The 16139-nt window shown below is 56.1% G+C and overlaps 1 protein-coding gene across 1 annotated transcript; it reads left to right on the top strand.

The window, feature by feature from the left end:
* The first annotated feature begins 1732 nt into the window (after positions 1-1732).
* Positions 1733-13544, top strand: AK4 (adenylate kinase 4). Its single transcript, XM_082313066.1, has 5 exons — positions 1733-1995; positions 8879-8998; positions 11439-11611; positions 11957-12075; positions 13413-13544. Exons 1-5 carry the CDS (start codon positions 1851-1853, stop codon positions 13525-13527), a joined length of 672 nt encoding a protein of 223 aa, XP_082169192.1. The 5' UTR covers positions 1733-1850; the 3' UTR covers positions 13528-13544.
* Positions 13545-16139: the final 2595 nt, after the last annotated feature.

Genomic DNA, 16139 nt, shown 5'->3' with positions numbered 1-16139 from the left:
GCAGGTAGCAAACCTGATTTCCATCTTGATTAGTGCAATTTTAACAAAAATCTGCAGCAGGCTGAAGAGGAAACAAAATAAACAGCAAGTTACGAAGATACAACGGTCTGACGAGCGATTACATGGCTTCGATGACGGGGACAGAGGCTGCGTTTGAGGAGAAGGCCGGCTGTGAGAAGTGACGCTCCCTGGCAGGTCCCTGGCAGGTCCCCGGGCCGCCACAGCTGCTCCCTCCCAACTTTCCTTCGACGGCGCTTCCCGAGGCACGTTACCTGAAACCAGGGGGCAGGCGGCAGCCTTGGCAACACAGCCGCGGGATGGGATGGGATGGGATGGGATGGGATGGGAAGAAGCCACCGCCGGCAAACTGGTCTCACAGAGCCCTCCCCAGCCCCCGCGCCTGTCCGCTCGCCCCCGCCGCGGCGGGGTCCCGGGGGGCGGCCCAGGCCCCCGCCTCGCCCGCCCCGCTCCCCTCGCCCCACTCGCCGTCCGCCGTCCGTCCGGAGCGCTGGAAGCCACCCGGGGAAGGGGCGGCAGCGGCGGCGACGGCCCCGCTCCTCCCGCGGCCTCGGCGGGGCCCGGCGGGCGGCCGCACCCCCGCGGCGGCGACAGGCCCCGCCCGCGTAAACACCGCCGCCCGGAAAATAATAGTGCGCAACGGGGGAGCGCCGCGCCGCGCCCCGGCCCCGCCGCCCCCGCGCCGCAGCCCCCCGCTCCCCCCCGCCGGCGGGCGGCGCGGGGCCGGGCCGGGCCGGACCCACCTGCGGGCGCGGCGCTCGGCGGGGCCGGGGGCGGCATGACGCAGCACGGGCTGACGGCGTGAGGGCCGCCATCTTGGTGTGTTTATGGCAGCGCCGCGCGGCCATGTGACGGGCGCTTCCGGGGGCGGCGGCGCGCGGGCGGGGGGACACCGTGCGCGGCGTGGGGCACGCAGACGCGCACCCACGGTCACGTGCGTAGGCAGGTGGAGGCTGTGGGGCAGGCAGGCGGGGCGCGTGCACGTAGGGACGCGCTCTTGCACTCCCGCGGGCACGCGCGGGCCCGGGCGCGCGCGCACGCCCCCGTGGGTCCGCAGCCTCCCGCGGGGGCCTGGCGCCCTCGGGGGCGTCGCGCTGGGGGCGCGCGGCGGCGCCCCCCGGCAGCGGGGTCACGCACGCACACAGGCGCGTGCGGACGCGCCCCCCTCCCCGCGGCAGCGCCCCCCTGCGGGCAGCGCGAGGGGCGTCCCCGCCTCGCTGCCAGCCGCGCTCGGCGGCCCGCGCGGGCTGCGTTTGCGCGCCGCGTGTTTGCAGGCTGTGCGTTTCCAGACTGCATTTGCAGAGCGCGCGCCTGCAGGCTGTGCGTTCGCTGCCCGTGCGTCCGCGGCGGTGGCCGCAGCCCCCACGGCCACCCGGGCTCTGTGAGGACACGCCTGGGCTCACCGCCCGTCCCCGCACCCGCCGCGGCCCCGGCGTGGTGGCCGTGCGGGACGTGCACCGGCCGCCCCAAGAGCCGCCGGTACCGCCGGCTGGTTCCGTACCCCCTTCAGCCCGGCCTCCGGGCCCCCAGCCCCCGCCCTTGCCGGGGACCCCCGGGGCCGGGCCGTGCGGCGGGGGCCCCGTCGGGCCGCGGCCCGGCGCGGGCGGGCTCCGGGACTACAAGTCCCAGGGTGCCGCGGCCCGAGGGGGCGGGCGGGCGGCGCAGCCTGCCGGTGCTCCCCCCGCCCTGCTGATGTGTACGGGCCGCGGCGGCGGCTGGATGCGGGGGGAGCGGCGCGGCTCGGCGTGGCAGGGCGGGCGGCGGGGGGGCCGCGGCCGTCTGACGCGCTGTCCTGCCCCGCAGGGACCCGGGCCGGGCTCCGGCAGCCGGCCATGGCCTCCAAGCTGCTGCGGGCGGTGGTGCTGGGTCCCCCCGGCTCCGGTAAGGGGACGGTGTGCGAGAGGATCGCCCGCAGCTTCGGGCTCCAGCACCTCTCCAGCGGCCAGTTCCTGCGGGAGAGCCTCCGCGGCGGCGGCGGTGAGTGCCCGCGGGGCCGCCCCGGCCGGGGGGCGGCGGGGACCGGGGGCGGGGGGACTTCAGCCCCGGGCATCTTCGACGTGGCGGGGACGGGGTGGTGATGGGATGGGGATGGTGATGGGGAACCCGCCCGGATACGCCGCAGGTCTTTTCCTTTCCGTGGGGTTGGCACAGCTCATTCATTGCCCTCGCCCTCCAGCCTGAGCTCACGGAGCTGCGCGATAAAAGTGGGGTCCGATGCCGTGGGGAGCCGTGGGTGTGTAAGAGTTTCATCCCTGCACCGGGTGGGTACGGCTCCGGAAAACCCGGTACGAATAACCTGCCTGCTCATGCACCGACAGTTAACGGTGGCGGCTGGGGACGCAGGTCGCGTGTTATTAATAACTTCATCCTGCCTCAGGTGGTTGTACAGGAGCGGGGTAAAAACTGCAAAGCGGTGAATGGCAGATGGCTGAAATGCTGTTGCACGCTGTGCCTGTGCGACACCCACGGTGGGAGGGACGGATTGGGAACGTGTGTTCGTCCACGGGGGAAACCCCGCTGGGAAAATTGCTGTGGCCCGGTGCCATGCCATGATGTGCTGTGCAGTGCCAGCCCCTGTGGCAAGGACAGTGGGGTGTTATGGGGCGCTGGTGCGTGTCCCCTGCTCCTTACGAAACCTCCGTCCAGAAAGCAGGGAGGTGGAGAGGTGGGCGGCAGCACCCACCCTGCACAGGTCACCCCCTCAGACCCCGCTTTTTAGGGCTTGCGGCAGAGAGCACAGCGGGCAGCCCTTGGGCAGGGCGAACCTGCCTGCAGGAGCACGGCCTTGTCACGGCAGCTCTCTGCTCCTGCCCATCCTGTGTTTGACATCCAGGTCCAAAGCCCTTGGGAGAACCGATGGTCTTTGCTGTGTTTGCGCCCCGGGCAGCGCTGTCAGCTGGTGAGATGCTCCTTGGCCCCGGCCAGGCTTGGGAGTGGGCGTGCTGCACCCCAGCTTGCGCTTGGGTTCCTCTGCAGCTGCCATTAGGCAATCCCAGCGTATTTTTTTTTCCAGTAGCTCCTTCTCTCCTCTGTTAATGTGTGAAAGACTGACCCAGAGAGGAAGCTGACTCACCGGGGAGAGGAACGGTAAAACGGCATCGATACAAAACAAGCGGAGAGAACCCAGAAGTGATTTCCCTTTTTAGAAGGGTAACAAAAAGAGGGAGGAAAAAAAGGGAGGATAAAGTTTTGGAGAGCTGCGTGCTCTGGCAAGGGCATTGCACACAGCCCTGTACTGGTCACTCATTTAAAAATATCCAGATTTCCTTTTGTAAATAAAAAGGACAATAATATTTCCTTTGGAGGGAGGCTCAAAATTAGGAAAATCCCGATGACTGCTTTGGCTGAAGGACAAAACGCCTGGGTGCAAAGCGAGCAGAGGTGCAGCGTGCGGGAGTGGGGCAGTGCGGTGAGACTGCGTGCCCATCCAGGAACTTGCATGATCAAGGTCTAAACAAGTGGCTTTCCTGGATTTTATATTTCAGTTCATACTCTTACTGTAGAGCTTCTCTGGGGACACTGGAGAAGGAAGAAGGGGCTGCAAACAGAGTTAGCTGAAGGTATTTCCCAAAGCACATTGGGTAAATTCAGTTTCCCAAAGGAAACAACACTGAGAAATGTGGGTAAAATTACTCAGAAGTAAATCAACCTTAGTTTGGTACAGCTGGCGTGACATTCAGGTCCCACCTTTGACTCAGCCTCTGGTTACAGCTCTCAGTAAGCTGCAGCTATTTGCTGTTTTGTTTTGCTATTTGCTTTGGACAAGCTGTTACATGACGGCGCTGTGGTGTGCCAGCTCTGGGGGAAACTAGGTGGAAGTATACTCTCCTCCCAAGTTTATCGTCTGCACCACTGGCTTTGCATTTTAGGGGAGCTGGAGCCCTTCAATACAAACAGCTGCATTACAGAATCGTTGTCCCAAAGGGACCTGTCAGTCCGGTGTTTATAGAGTAATCGCAGTCCAAGGATGGCAGGCAGGCGTTGATGCACAGGGGATTTTCCTGCTTGCCATTGCAAGATGTAAAGTGGCCGTGGCTGCAGGGTTCAGGCTCGGGCAGCACAGAGGACTGCAGCCACCGGAGGAAGCCTGAGCCGTCTGGCGCAGAGAGCGTGCCCGGCTCACCGCCGGTGCGGCAGTGTCAGGGAACCAGGACTTCACTTTGCAGCTGAGTGAAGCAGCTGAACACACGGCTGCTGCTGAAGTGTTTGAAGTTTTGCTACAGCGACCCTACGAGTACATCCGCTACCGCACATTTGTCTGTTGATTAGTGTCCTGCTTAATGAGTGGCTGCTCTGCTGAAAGGGCCTTTTTAAGACCTTGGAAGACTTATAAGCTGTGTTTTTGGTGCTAGGCAGGGGCAATGGAGGGTGGTGAGCGATTTCCTTGGCCCATACTTGCCCCAATACCCACGTGGTTGTCTCTGGTGTTGGCAGCATCCCAGGGTCTCCAGGACCTGGCAGTTAATTTGCAATACAACTTAGTTTCTTTTCCCAGTGACTTTGGCTGAGGGTCTGCATCCCCACAGAGACATGTGGGTCTTCTGTCTGTCCCACCACTTCCTTTAATGTGCTTTGTTGGAGGTAGAAGTGGCTCCTGTCCCCTCCTCGTGACGGGTTTCATTTATTAGTGTTGACCAAAGTGAGCACAAAAAAAAGATCAAGGGGATTGCGGGCTGTGCATGGCCGAGCCCCGCGGTCCTTCTCCCTGTCTTTCCCACGGGCAATGGTCTTTGCCAGCAGAGCCGTGCACTGGCCCAGCTGCCTGTTGAAGCTGAGCCCAGGAGATGCAACCTGCCAGCCCTTTAGTTTTCCATAGGGTTGGTGCTATATCTTTATGTGCGGGAGCAGCAGCAGTGCTCTGGCTGCGGCGGTTTCCCCCGGTGCTGGCTGCTGCCGTGCAGACGGACCCTGCTGTCCATCCAGCAAGTGGGTCATGGCCCAAATTTGGGGCCACACCAGGCTCCAGCTCCGCAAAGTGACATCCTGCTGACAGGGATGGGGTGGGAGCGAGGGCGCTGGATGCAGCGTCTGCATTAGGAAAGAGGTCCTGGTGTCCCAAAACCAGGGTGACATCTGGCCCTGGCCAGCCAGGGTTGTTGCAGCTTAACCGCGCTGGTGTACAGGCGGCTGCAGTTGGGGTTTCTCCTCTTCATTAACTCCAGATTGCGTTGCTGTAGCCTAAATAAAAAAAATTGCGTAGAAGGTCGCACCGTGAGGCAGAAAGTCCAGGGTTATCGTGCAGTGTCTGGAGGCTGCCAAGTGCTGTGTTTGGGAACAGCCTCTCCTCCAGCCGTCCTGCCTCGTCCTGGGTGGCTGTTTTGCTGCTCGTGGCCTCAGGGGCAGGAGAAGTCCCTCAGGGCTGTAACTCCGTGTTGCTTTGATAAGGAGGGATGGCTGCAGATCAGGGTCGCATTGGGGAAGCCACAGAGAGCCTGAAATCCCATGCATTAAAGGGTGGATTAAACTCACAGTCATTAGATTAATGGGATTAAGCCTGTGAGTCAAGAGGCTGTTTTGCACAGAGCTCAGCACTGCCGGGAGCACCCACCAGCCCAGCTCAGGGAGCAAGAGTAGCGGCTAAGGAGCCTCTTGCTACCTGGAGTAACTGCAGAGCAATGCTTGCAACTCCTCTTTGCACCTGGCCATAGCAATGGGGATTCTGGTGCTTGCATAAGTGCTGTGCAGCGCAGTAGGGGTGAGCTCCAGCTCCTCACGCAGGGGGACCGGGAGCTGCAGGGAGCTGCTGAGCAAGGACCAGCATCTTCCACCCTGCTGGGGAAGGGCTGCCCAAACCCTGCTCCCCTTTGGCTTGCGGCTGGGGAGCAGTTCACCAGGGGGGCTTGCACGGAATGGGTTGGGCTCTTGGGCTGACGGCTGGTGCAGCTGGGAAGGGGATGGCAAATGTGAAAACTGGAGATAAAGGCTTCCTTGAAGAAACCCCGCAGGAGCAGGGCTGTGCTGCAGGGATGATGCGCTCTGGAGCATCCCTGGTGTTGGGGGGCCAGGGGACCGGGCAGCTCTGCAGGTCATTCATACAAAATACATGCCTGTTCCTCCTTGGTGAGAGCAGGGGTGGCAGTGCTGTCTGTGCTTTGGAGGAGGCTGAGCAGTGAGGGAGAGGGTGCAGGGGCTTCAGTAGCTGTCTGGAAGCAGTCAGCACCTTGTGCTGGTGTGTGGACCCTCGTGGTAGTGCATTCCCCCCGTGCCAGTACATGACCCCTGTGCCGGTGTCTGCCCCCCATGCTAGTGTGTCTCCCTGGCATGCATGGGGGACACAGAGGAGCAGCATCCCCAGCAGCAGGAGTCGTCCATCATGGAGCAGTGGATAACCATCCACCCGTATCGGGGGCGTGGGAAAACTGCAGCCTTCGTGATGCAGAGCTGTGGGCCCCTGCTGTATTTCCAGACTTCACAACTGCGGCTTGGTGTATTTTTGGTTTGTAGCACCAGGCCCGGCTCCAGCAGCCCCGCCGAGCAGCAGCCGGTCCCTTGGATGGCCAGCCCTCCTTGAGGTGGCAGCGGGACCTTCTGCTGCAGCTCCAGCCTCCGTGGCTGCCGGGCTCTGCCCCAGGAGCAGCTCTGCCATGCCGGCAAGTGTGTTCCCTGCAAGCCTGTGGCAACGTGCGGACCATGGGAATAAGTGTTAAAAAATGTAGGTGGATGTGATAATATTTATGCCCTAGCAGATCTCCATGCTGGTTGCATAAGACGTCACGTATTATTTCCATCCCCGTGTCCTTTGCTTCCCCAAGCAGGAGAGCTGCCAGCAGTGCTGGCGACGTATGGGCAGCAACAAAAAAATTGTCATTGAAAAAAGGTATTTTCTGCTCACTGTGCCTGGCAGCCACCGTGGCTCTGAGCAAAGAGCTGCTCAGCAGGCTGAGCTGCAATGCCTTTATGGAGCAGAGGGAGGGGGACACGCCATGGTCCCCGGCCCTGCAGTGACTCAGCCCTGCAGGCTGGTGAGTCAGCACCCACTGCCTGCCCCATTTCGGAGGCCCGTTTCCAACCGGGAGCGTGGCTCAGCTGGCAGCCCCGACCTGCCCCGCTTTCCTGCCAGGCATCATCCGCAGACCATTTCGGGAGCCCACGAAGTTTCCTGTGCACGCCCCGGCCCCACACTCCCAGGGGAATCTGTGCAGGCTGCGTCAGGCTGCCCCGTTAGATCAGGTGAACATCAGGTGAACTCTCTCCAGGAACTGTATATCTTGCAAAAAAAACCCCTCCTGCAGCTCAGGAATTGCACGTGCCTGCCTGGTCTGACATCTTGCTGTGGTCTGGAAAACCAGAGCCTGCCTCCAAATGCAGGATCCTTGGGCTTTTTTTAGAGAAGACTCACGCTTTGGGAGGGCTAAAATGTGCTGTCCTCAGCAAAAATCTTGCAAAAATTGATTGCAAAATTGTTCATTTCTGGTGACAGATGCTATTTCAACTGCTGTCAGAAGAGAGCAGAAGAGGTGTCGATTGGGTCCTGGTCCAAGAGGAAAAGGCCGGACCTCTTCTGGTGGCAGGATCAGGACTTGTCACACACAATGGCAAAGAATATTTGCGTTTTCCAAACAGTTTCTTTGTGTCTCCGAGTGGCTAAAAGAAAATCACAAGCAAACTGTAATGTAAGAACCAACTGAATTTATTGCATTTCTCCTTGAAGTAACATCTGCTGTACCCCAGCTGCAATAAAAATATAAGCAGAATAAATCCTTATTACATTGGCTGCTGGCAGCGGCTGCCCAGGTGATGCCAGGCTGCTGTGAAGGTGGGTCCAGACACAGTGTTACCTGTGCAGAAACCACCGCTGGCTTCTCCTCCGGCGCTGTCAGCTCCAGCTGAGTGATGCGGGGGAGACCAGGCAGGCGCCTAGTAAGGTATATTTACCTTGCAGTTACACTGCAATTATGTTCTCAAGGATTTGATCTTGGAAGTAATTTTCTTATCTCAGTGTATGTTAACTTGAGGCTCTGAAGTCTTGAAGCCCTTTGGATGGGAAGCTGTCTTCCACTTTCAGCAGTGGAACAAACGCTTTGAGGTTTGGGTTTCGCATGAGCTTGCTGGCGATTCCTGTCTACTGCCACATTTCACATGTGAAATGATGAATTTGCACCTCTTCAGATCATTTAGAAATGACAACGCCAGCTTTTCCTGATGATGATTGCACATAGAAACTTTGTGCCTATGAGCTAAATGCTGCCAGATCTGCAAGCATTGCTCAAATGCATCATTTGTCCTCATGGCTTTACTGGAAACCTCCTCTGAGGCACAAGAATTTGCAGCTGGGGCTCAGTGCATGTAGGAATAGGCATTATTAGCATCCTGTATTTGGCACTGACATTGCTTTAAAACAAGCAGTGAGCCAGGCAGCGGGATGTTGGCCAGATCTGCGGTCCAGGATGGGGTGAGCATCCCACTGTCAGAGGTACACGGAGGTTGGCTGCATCCCTTGCAGGTGGTCCAGTGTCTTTGTGACATTTAATATCCATGCCAGTGTCACCTGTAACCACACTGGTGCCTTCTCCAAAACCAAAGGAGCTTCATGCGTAGCACGCGGTGCACGCGTCCGGCACGGCAGGGACAGCGCTAGTGCCCCTTGCCGCCGTCAGCCGGCTTGCAGGCCTGCGAGGGCTTGGCCGGTGCTTGCTGTGTTGCTACTCTCGGGTATTTCAGGCATTTCCATTTCTACAGCACCAAAAGGACTGTGTGGCCCCTGGCTATCAGGAGCAGCAGCTATGAGCAGAGGGATGCTGCTGAAAGGCTCCTGGATGAATGATTTGGGAGGACAGGCAGAATTTGAGGGGGAGCAATATTTTTTAAGCGGAAATGTCATGCTTTTTTTTTTTCTTTTTTTTTTTCTTCTCCTGAACAGAAGTTGGCGTCTTGGCAAAGCAGTACCTTGAGCGAGGCCTTCTGGTGCCGGACCACGTCATCACGCGCGTGATGATGATGGAGCTGGAGAAGCGGCGAGAGCAGCACTGGCTGCTCGATGGTGAGTCCACTGCCACCATCCCCTCTGGATGGGAAAATCCCAGCCCCCTTTAAAACATCATTTTGCTGCTAATGGTTTGGCAGCACCAGGAGAGAGAAAAAACAGAAGGTGACTTTTCTGGTCCTGCCGGCCATGGGAGGAGAGGCAGGAGCCGACCTGCTGGCAGAGACATCTGCCCACGGGTGTTTCTTCCCTCTGCCCTGAGTGTGTCCAGCTGAGGCCTTGGCACACATTGGGGAAAGGGAAAGGCAGGGAAAGGAGATGGGTGTTTCATAAAGCGGAGCCAGCAAGCAGAGCGAGGCTGGAGGCAAGCCAAGAAAAACCTCTTACCGCCTCTGTCTGTGCGCGAAGGAGCTACTCATCCCAAGCCCAAAAGCCACCTGAGGTGCGGGTGGAGAAGATGCTGAGAGCAAACCGGCAAGGCAAGCAGTGAGAGGAACAGCAGAGGATTCGCCAGGAGCTCCTGCAGCTCTCGGCGGTGAAGCTGCATGCCAGCAGCCGTGGTGCATCGCTGCTGGTGGCCTGGGAGCTGGCAAGTGCTGACGGAAGCTCTAGAAATCACATTGGGGCTTGGTTAGGGGATGGGACAGGGCTCGGCGGGTCACACTTACCTGTGGTGTTGGGCACAGGCAAGTAGGACATATGGGGATGAGCAGCTGTGGCTGTTGTAGGGGAAGAAACCCTCCCTTGCCAATCTGCTGAAGCTCTTTGAAAGAGTCAGTGAATACATAGGTAAGACTGAGCCAGTTCATTTATAACAGACTTGGGCTTTTGGAGAGCCCTTGGGCTCCTTAGAGGGAAAATACAAAATAGTTTACAACTAAAATAAGTCTGCAGTTTAGTGCCATGGCCTGGAAGGCTGGTGGAGCTAGGCTTCTTCCCCACGTGGCCCTGGGTTGTCCCAGAGGAGGGGTGGCTTGTGCTTGGGCTTGGGGTCTGGCTGAACTCTTCTCACCCCAGCCGGCACCGGGGATCTGGCACCATCGGCACCGGGGGTCTGACAGAGTCACTGCACTGGGCTCGCAGGGACGATGTCAAAGACCTCAAGCCCTGTAGGTTCAGGCTGCCTTGAAGATGCTTGTGAATCCCCACTATTAAAAATTCATTATTCTTACCATAATGCCACTTAATTAATCTGGGAACATGGCGATTAACAAATATTACAGCAACAAGTGCTGTGTAAACAAGTACATATTTCTTTGTATTAAAACTCTGGTGTTTCAACACATTCATGGGGGTTTGCATTGACACGCTCAGATCTGGGTTCTTGCAGCTCAGGATGTTGGTTTATCGTGGTATGACCCCCAGCAGCCTGGCCTGGGGACCAGCTCCTGTTTTGTCACAGCTCTGCATCCGGAGGTCCCACCAAGGGTGCCGCAAGGGTGAAGCAATTCCGGGTGCGGGCTGGTAACAAGGATTTCGGGAACTGCCTGCTTTGTGTGCTGACCTCTGATTATACCAAGATGTTTGAGGGATGGGCTGCCCTTGTAGCTAAAATCTGAATGCAGGCAGCAGCGATGCTGGCAGCCCTGTGCTGTCATGTTCTTCCTCCTAATTTTGGGGTATTTTATCTGCCTGGGGGCGCAAGCAGTCAGAGCCCCGCTCCAGCAGTACTGTGACAAGGAGCGTATTTATTTCAAGTGGTCTGTTTGATAACATAAATAACAGACCGACTTTACTTGGTATGACAGACTAAATGTATTCTTTCTCATAATGGCCAATTCATTCCCTGTGCTGATGTCCTGACAAGCTCTCGGCTAATAATACCCTGCTTGGCAAAAGCCTGGGAAGTCTTAGACGGTTTTACGGAGGTAAAAAAGGTTAAAAAAAAGAAAAAAGGGTGTTGTCAGCAGAGAAAACTGGAGAGGGGACCAGCTCGGAGTCACCCCTGGTTGCAGTCCGGCGGCAAGAGCGGATGCTCCCACCCACTCACTAGCTTTTCCGAACAAAAGGTACCGCCTAGTACCTTTGGAGGACGGGGGTTTCAGAGAGCTGGGTGATGGCTGTACAAACCATTTTATCGCAGAATTCTTGATGTCCTCCATGTAAACCAGCAGTGTGTTACTCATCTGTGCACAACATTTTGTTTCCTTCATGTTTTTCTTTGTAATTCCAGCATTTATCCCTGTTTTGTTGTTGCCTGTGCCCTCTTACTTGCCTCCAGCTCCTGTGCAGGGACACCAGCCCTGCACCAGACACGACTTTGCAGGAAAACATGAGCCCACAGTGACCCGTGTGTTATATTTCGGGAGTTGGTGCTGTAGGAGCTATTTTTTATTGTAGCCATATGGTGGATGCCTGTCTTTCACACCGCTTGTGCTATAGTGAGGAGCCGTGGTGGTTTTGCAGCTCCGGGGCTGTGGGGCGGGTGCTTTTGACTCCATCACTGCTGCATTCCTGCTTCTCATGACAGCCCCATTCTGTTGCGGTGCCTGCACAGGTTTTCCTCGGACACTGGGGCAAGCCAAGGCACTGGACGGGATCTGCGAGCTGGACCTGGTGATCAGCTTGAACATACCCTTCGAGACGCTGAAGGATCGCCTGAGCGCCCGCTGGGTCCACCCAGCCAGTGGGAGGGTGTACAACATGGACTTCAACCCCCCCCATGTCCAGGTAAGAGCCCGTAGCATTGCGGTGGTGGTGGCTGGGAGCAATTCACAGAAGGAAAAGATCAGAAAAGCCTTTCTCTGCATAAGCTAAGATCGTAAAAAAGCATTGGGGAAGAAATGCCAGGTAGTAAGCACTGAGCACCGGAGGGCTTTGCCCTCAGGAGCCAGCCTGAAGGAGTTGTGCTAAATGTTAATTAGGAAAATGAGATTTATGTTAAATGCTGTCCGAGGATGCTCAATCGATGCAGAGCAGGACGAGACATTTGCCAGCAGTTGCATGGCAGGGAGCTGCAGTGTGGGCAATGGGGCCAGTGGCTGCATCCCCTTGATGGTGTTTGCCTTCCTGCAGGGTGTCGATGACCTGACAGGCGAGCCGCTGGTCCAGCGTGAGGATGACAAACCCGAGGCCGTTGCTGCCAGGCTCAGAAAATACAAAGATGCTGCAAAGCCAGTAATAGAGTTGTACAAGTGAGTTGGACCATGCGAATAAATCAGGGCGTGCCCACAAAAACAGGCACAAGTGTTGTTTCCACCTGCCGGTCCCATGCCCCCATCCTGGCAGCCCAAGGAGCTGCACAGCCCCCAACAGATTTTGGGGGGAAGATCACTGCCCTCAGCTGCACAAAGCCCAGCCCTTCATTGCAGCCAAGTCGTGGCCCTGTTTGAAGGAAGGAGGCTGATATAAAGAAATTCACAGCTCCTGTTTGTCTTGCCGAGCTCCACAAAGGGCTTTGCCGGTGCTGGCAATGGGAGGGACTTTTTGGCTGTGGCAGAAGGCACTTGAAATCCCTTCTGCCCCCCAGCTCCGCTGTGCAGGGTGGGAAGCCTATTTGCTTTGCAGAGCTGCTGTCCATCAGCGCTATGAAACCCAACCATTTAAGAGTTTTAGGTTCCTTTTGGGTGAGTGTCCTCCAGCACAAGAGATGGAGCAGCTCTGAGATGCCTCAGACCCTGCCCTGCCCACGCAGAGCCGTCGCTGAGTGAGCCAAGGGTCTGCGGGCGGGTGGGGACAGTGATGTTGCAGAGAGCAGCTCTGCTTCTGCATGCACCCATGAGCTGCTTTCTACCCTGCTTCAAACAAACCCATTCGCCCTGTGCCGTGCAGATCCAGGGTGGTATGTGCTGTGCAGTCACCCTGCAAAAAATCAGTCCAGGGTCCCAAGGTGTTTAGGTAAAGTACAGGGCAGTTGGCAAGAGGGCAGGACAAGGGCAAGACCCTGGGGCTGGCTTGGATGGGCCTGCTGTGCACACAGGCCTGTTTCAGGACTTGTCCCTTCTGCGCTGCTGGTAGTTTGGGGCAGTTGTCCCCTGGCCGAGTTGGAAATAGATGGATTGCCATAGAATGGCAAGGCTGAAAGGGAGCAAGTGCTTGGGAATGTTTTTAAAAGCAGAAGTGGTCCGCGGGGAGTCAAAAGCACCCTTGCGGGGAGGGGAGAGAATTGGGGCCCTGAATTTCCCACTTGCTTAAGCACATGAATAAATCCTGCTGATTTACGTCTATAAAGCACTTCAGAGAACAAGCAGTCTTTAGGGGGACGAGGGTGAGCTCTCCTCCTGGGTGGTGTAATTATTTGTGGTTATCTGGGTTTGGCTCATCCATGTGTGAATGCAGCTGGGCTCCTCCCAGTGAATGCTGAGGATGGGACCAGCCGCTGCTTGTCTCCTTTATCCCCCTCCTCTTGCCCCAAAAGCCATCAGTGAGCTTCCAGCCTGGCCAGGCTGTCTCCTGCCAACCTGACTGCAAATACCCCTGTCCTCAGGACTGCAAATACCCCTGGTACTGACTTCTTCCATCTCTCTTCCAGGAGCAGGGGCATCCTTCACTCGTTCTCGGGGACAGAGACCAACAAGATTTGGCCATACGTGTACACGCTGCTTTCCAGCAAGATCCCACCCGTTCTCTCAGATGAGGAGAACTAAACAGCTCGTGCCAAGGACCAAGAGTTAACGCCATCATGGATTTGGTTTCTCTGCGTGGTTCTGGGGCTGTGCTCAGATTAGGTGATTGTATGGTATCTAAATCCCTTCCCTGGGTGGACTGGGTGACATCAGTGGATACATGGTTATAGCCAGTGTCAGGGCGAAAAGATCTTTGTTTATAAGGTCAAGTCTGCTAGAATAAGGATTTTTTTTCTCTTTTGAGGCTATAAAGTTTTCCTGCCTACGGTCCAAGTACACACACAGATCAGTGATGCAAACCTGGGTAATGATCATGCCAGGTTTACACAGCTTGCCATGATGTCCCTGCCACCCCCATACAAAACCCAGTCTCTGTTTGAGCCTACAATGTGCCATCCCATTCCTCCGCAGTACTGTTTACTGCAGATTGCTCTCTAGGTTGTTTTTTTTTCCTATAAATTATTTTCTATTAAATTTATTTCTCAGAAAAATAAAGCTCTAAAAAGCAAGACTTAGCCCAGTGGGAACTGGTGAGCAACATGAAAAATGCGTACACTACGAAGCTCAGGAATGTGAAGATCACATTTCCAGCATTAATACACATAAAAGAGGGAAAACATTGGAGGTAAAACACACACTTGTGCTTCTTCCATAGAGAGAGATGAAACCCCTGTTATAAAAAGCTGCTGTGCAGTCTAGTTTTAATGAGATGCTGTGACACTGAGCAGGATCTGTGCTGGGGATGAGTTGCACTCCTTTGTTCTTACCTTGTTTATAGCTTTTCATACTACAAGATACGGTCATGTTACAAGAGTTTCTCCCAAAGATTTATTTTAATGTGCGCTTCAGTTTTGGGAAGAAATCAAGTCATTCCATCTTCTGTGCTGCCTTTGTCCCTGAGGTCCCCTGGAGATGAGGTGTTGCCTAAGTGGTACCTGCTGGGGCTGCAGCATCTCTGGCAGCTCCCTCCTCACAAACCCCCGGAGGGATGAGAGCCTTCCCTTCCCCAGGACGTGTGCAGGGGCTGCTGAGGGATGTGCCCAGGCGTTTCCCCAAGATTTATGGCATCATCTGAGCGAGTTGCTCCTCTTCTCATGTGCAGGAGCTTTGCAGCCAGGTGGAGTGGCTTTTCTCAACTGGAAGTACTGTAACTCTGGTGGTAGGATGCAGTACCTAAGCAATGGGGATGTTCTTGTCTCCTCGAGTTGCCTTATTTTATAGAATATATATTTAAGAAAAAAGCAAGATGTGTATTTTTAAAGGTTTAAAAAAAAAAAAGCGCTGAATTTTAGCATCGACTTTTGGGAACCGCACGAAGCTGCTTGCGTTTGCAGAGCGTGCTGTGGTCTGCCACGGGTGGCTCAGCAGGGAGGCAGAAAAGCTGTCACTCCCCTACAACCGTTTGATTAATTGGAGCAGCCTGGGCAAGTTTCGGTTCCTGAAATGTCACTGTTTTTATTTTTGCTTGGAGAGTGGCCCTGAAGCAGGGGAAGGGGAGCAGACTGGCTTTTTTAGGGTTGCACAGGCTCCATGTGTGAAACTTCAGCACATCCCAGGAGTCTTTTATCCCTGTTGAGCCACTCGCATCCTCATGCTATCAGAGGAGGCCCTGATGTTTGCTCTCTCTGTTGAAGGCAGCTTTGCCCTGGTGCTCTCCTGATAACAGAGCCAGAAGCCGTTGGGCATCTGCCGAGCGGGATCTCTGCCCGTGTGCTGCCTGCTTGTCGCCTGCCTGCTGGTGAAAACGATGATGCAGCAGCGGCAGGGGAGGGCTCTGCATCCCACTCTGGACGGGAATTTCCCAGGTGGGAGCAGAGGGACCGTCGGGTTTCACTGCTGTCCCTGGAGGCCTTTCCATTCCCCCGGAGCTCCTGGGCTGGGAGTATGCAAATCTTCCACCCTGCAATGAAATCCTATTTAAGATAGATTTTAGGTTTTCCCATGACCCTTGGAAGAAGGTCTGAGCCAGTTTTAAACACAAGTCTAGAAATAGCCAAAATGTGTGTGCTGTTTTCTTTCTAACAGTGTTGGGCAGGAGGGGAGGAGATGACGGGGGGTGGGTTTTAGGCTATAAAAGCAGCCTGGCCACAGCGGGCAGCTCTGCCGGGGCCGAGTGCTGGGCAGGGGGGCTGCTCCCTGCTTTCCCCTGCCTCGCTCTTGTGTCTCATCCTTTTCTGCTGCAAAATGCTTCCTGCAGACAGGCTTGCCCCATGCAGCGCCCAGCGGCAGGACAGGGCTTTCAGATGTCTTAGCCCCAGGAGAACTGCCCGAGTGCTTGTTTTAAAGGCTTTGAGCCCTGTAGTAGATGTAGAAATCCCACAACTGTGCACGAGCCCTTGGGATAGATTTTTCTACAAGAGTTATTGTACAATGCATTTTCATAGACCAAATACCAGCAGGGATGAGGTCCTGGAGTGATATGTGTCCCTTGCCTTTCTTCCCCGCCATGCTCCCCTTTGGTATTTTACTGTGAATCTCACATCTTTTCTAAAGCAACAGCAATTTTGTACTGACCCAAGATACTGTGTGGTGGGAGGAGGGTCTCCCCGCGTGTGGGGCTCCGCTGGCATGTCACACCGAGTTTTCTTCCTGGAGTTTCTTCCTGGTGAATTGCTGCAGCTGTGTTACTGCTC

The sequence above is a fragment of the Platalea leucorodia genome (assembly GCF_965183815.1).
Source record: "Platalea leucorodia genome assembly, chromosome: 5".
NCBI lineage: Eukaryota > Metazoa > Chordata > Aves > Pelecaniformes > Threskiornithidae > Platalea > Platalea leucorodia.
Note: the sequence above shows the minus strand (reverse complement) of the source record. Positions and strands in the feature narration are given on the sequence as shown.

Coding starts and splice junctions, on each gene's coding strand:
- AK4 (XM_082313066.1), top strand. CDS start 1,851: ATGGCCTCCAAGCTGCTGCGGGCGGTGGTGCTGGGTCCCCCCGGCTCC. Junction 1,996..8,878: donor GAGCCTCCGCGGCGGCGGCG/GTGAGTGCCCGC, acceptor TCTCCTGAACAG/AAGTTGGCGTCTTGGCAAAG. Junction 12,076..13,412: donor CCAGTAATAGAGTTGTACAA/GTGAGTTGGACC, acceptor TCTCTCTTCCAG/GAGCAGGGGCATCCTTCACT.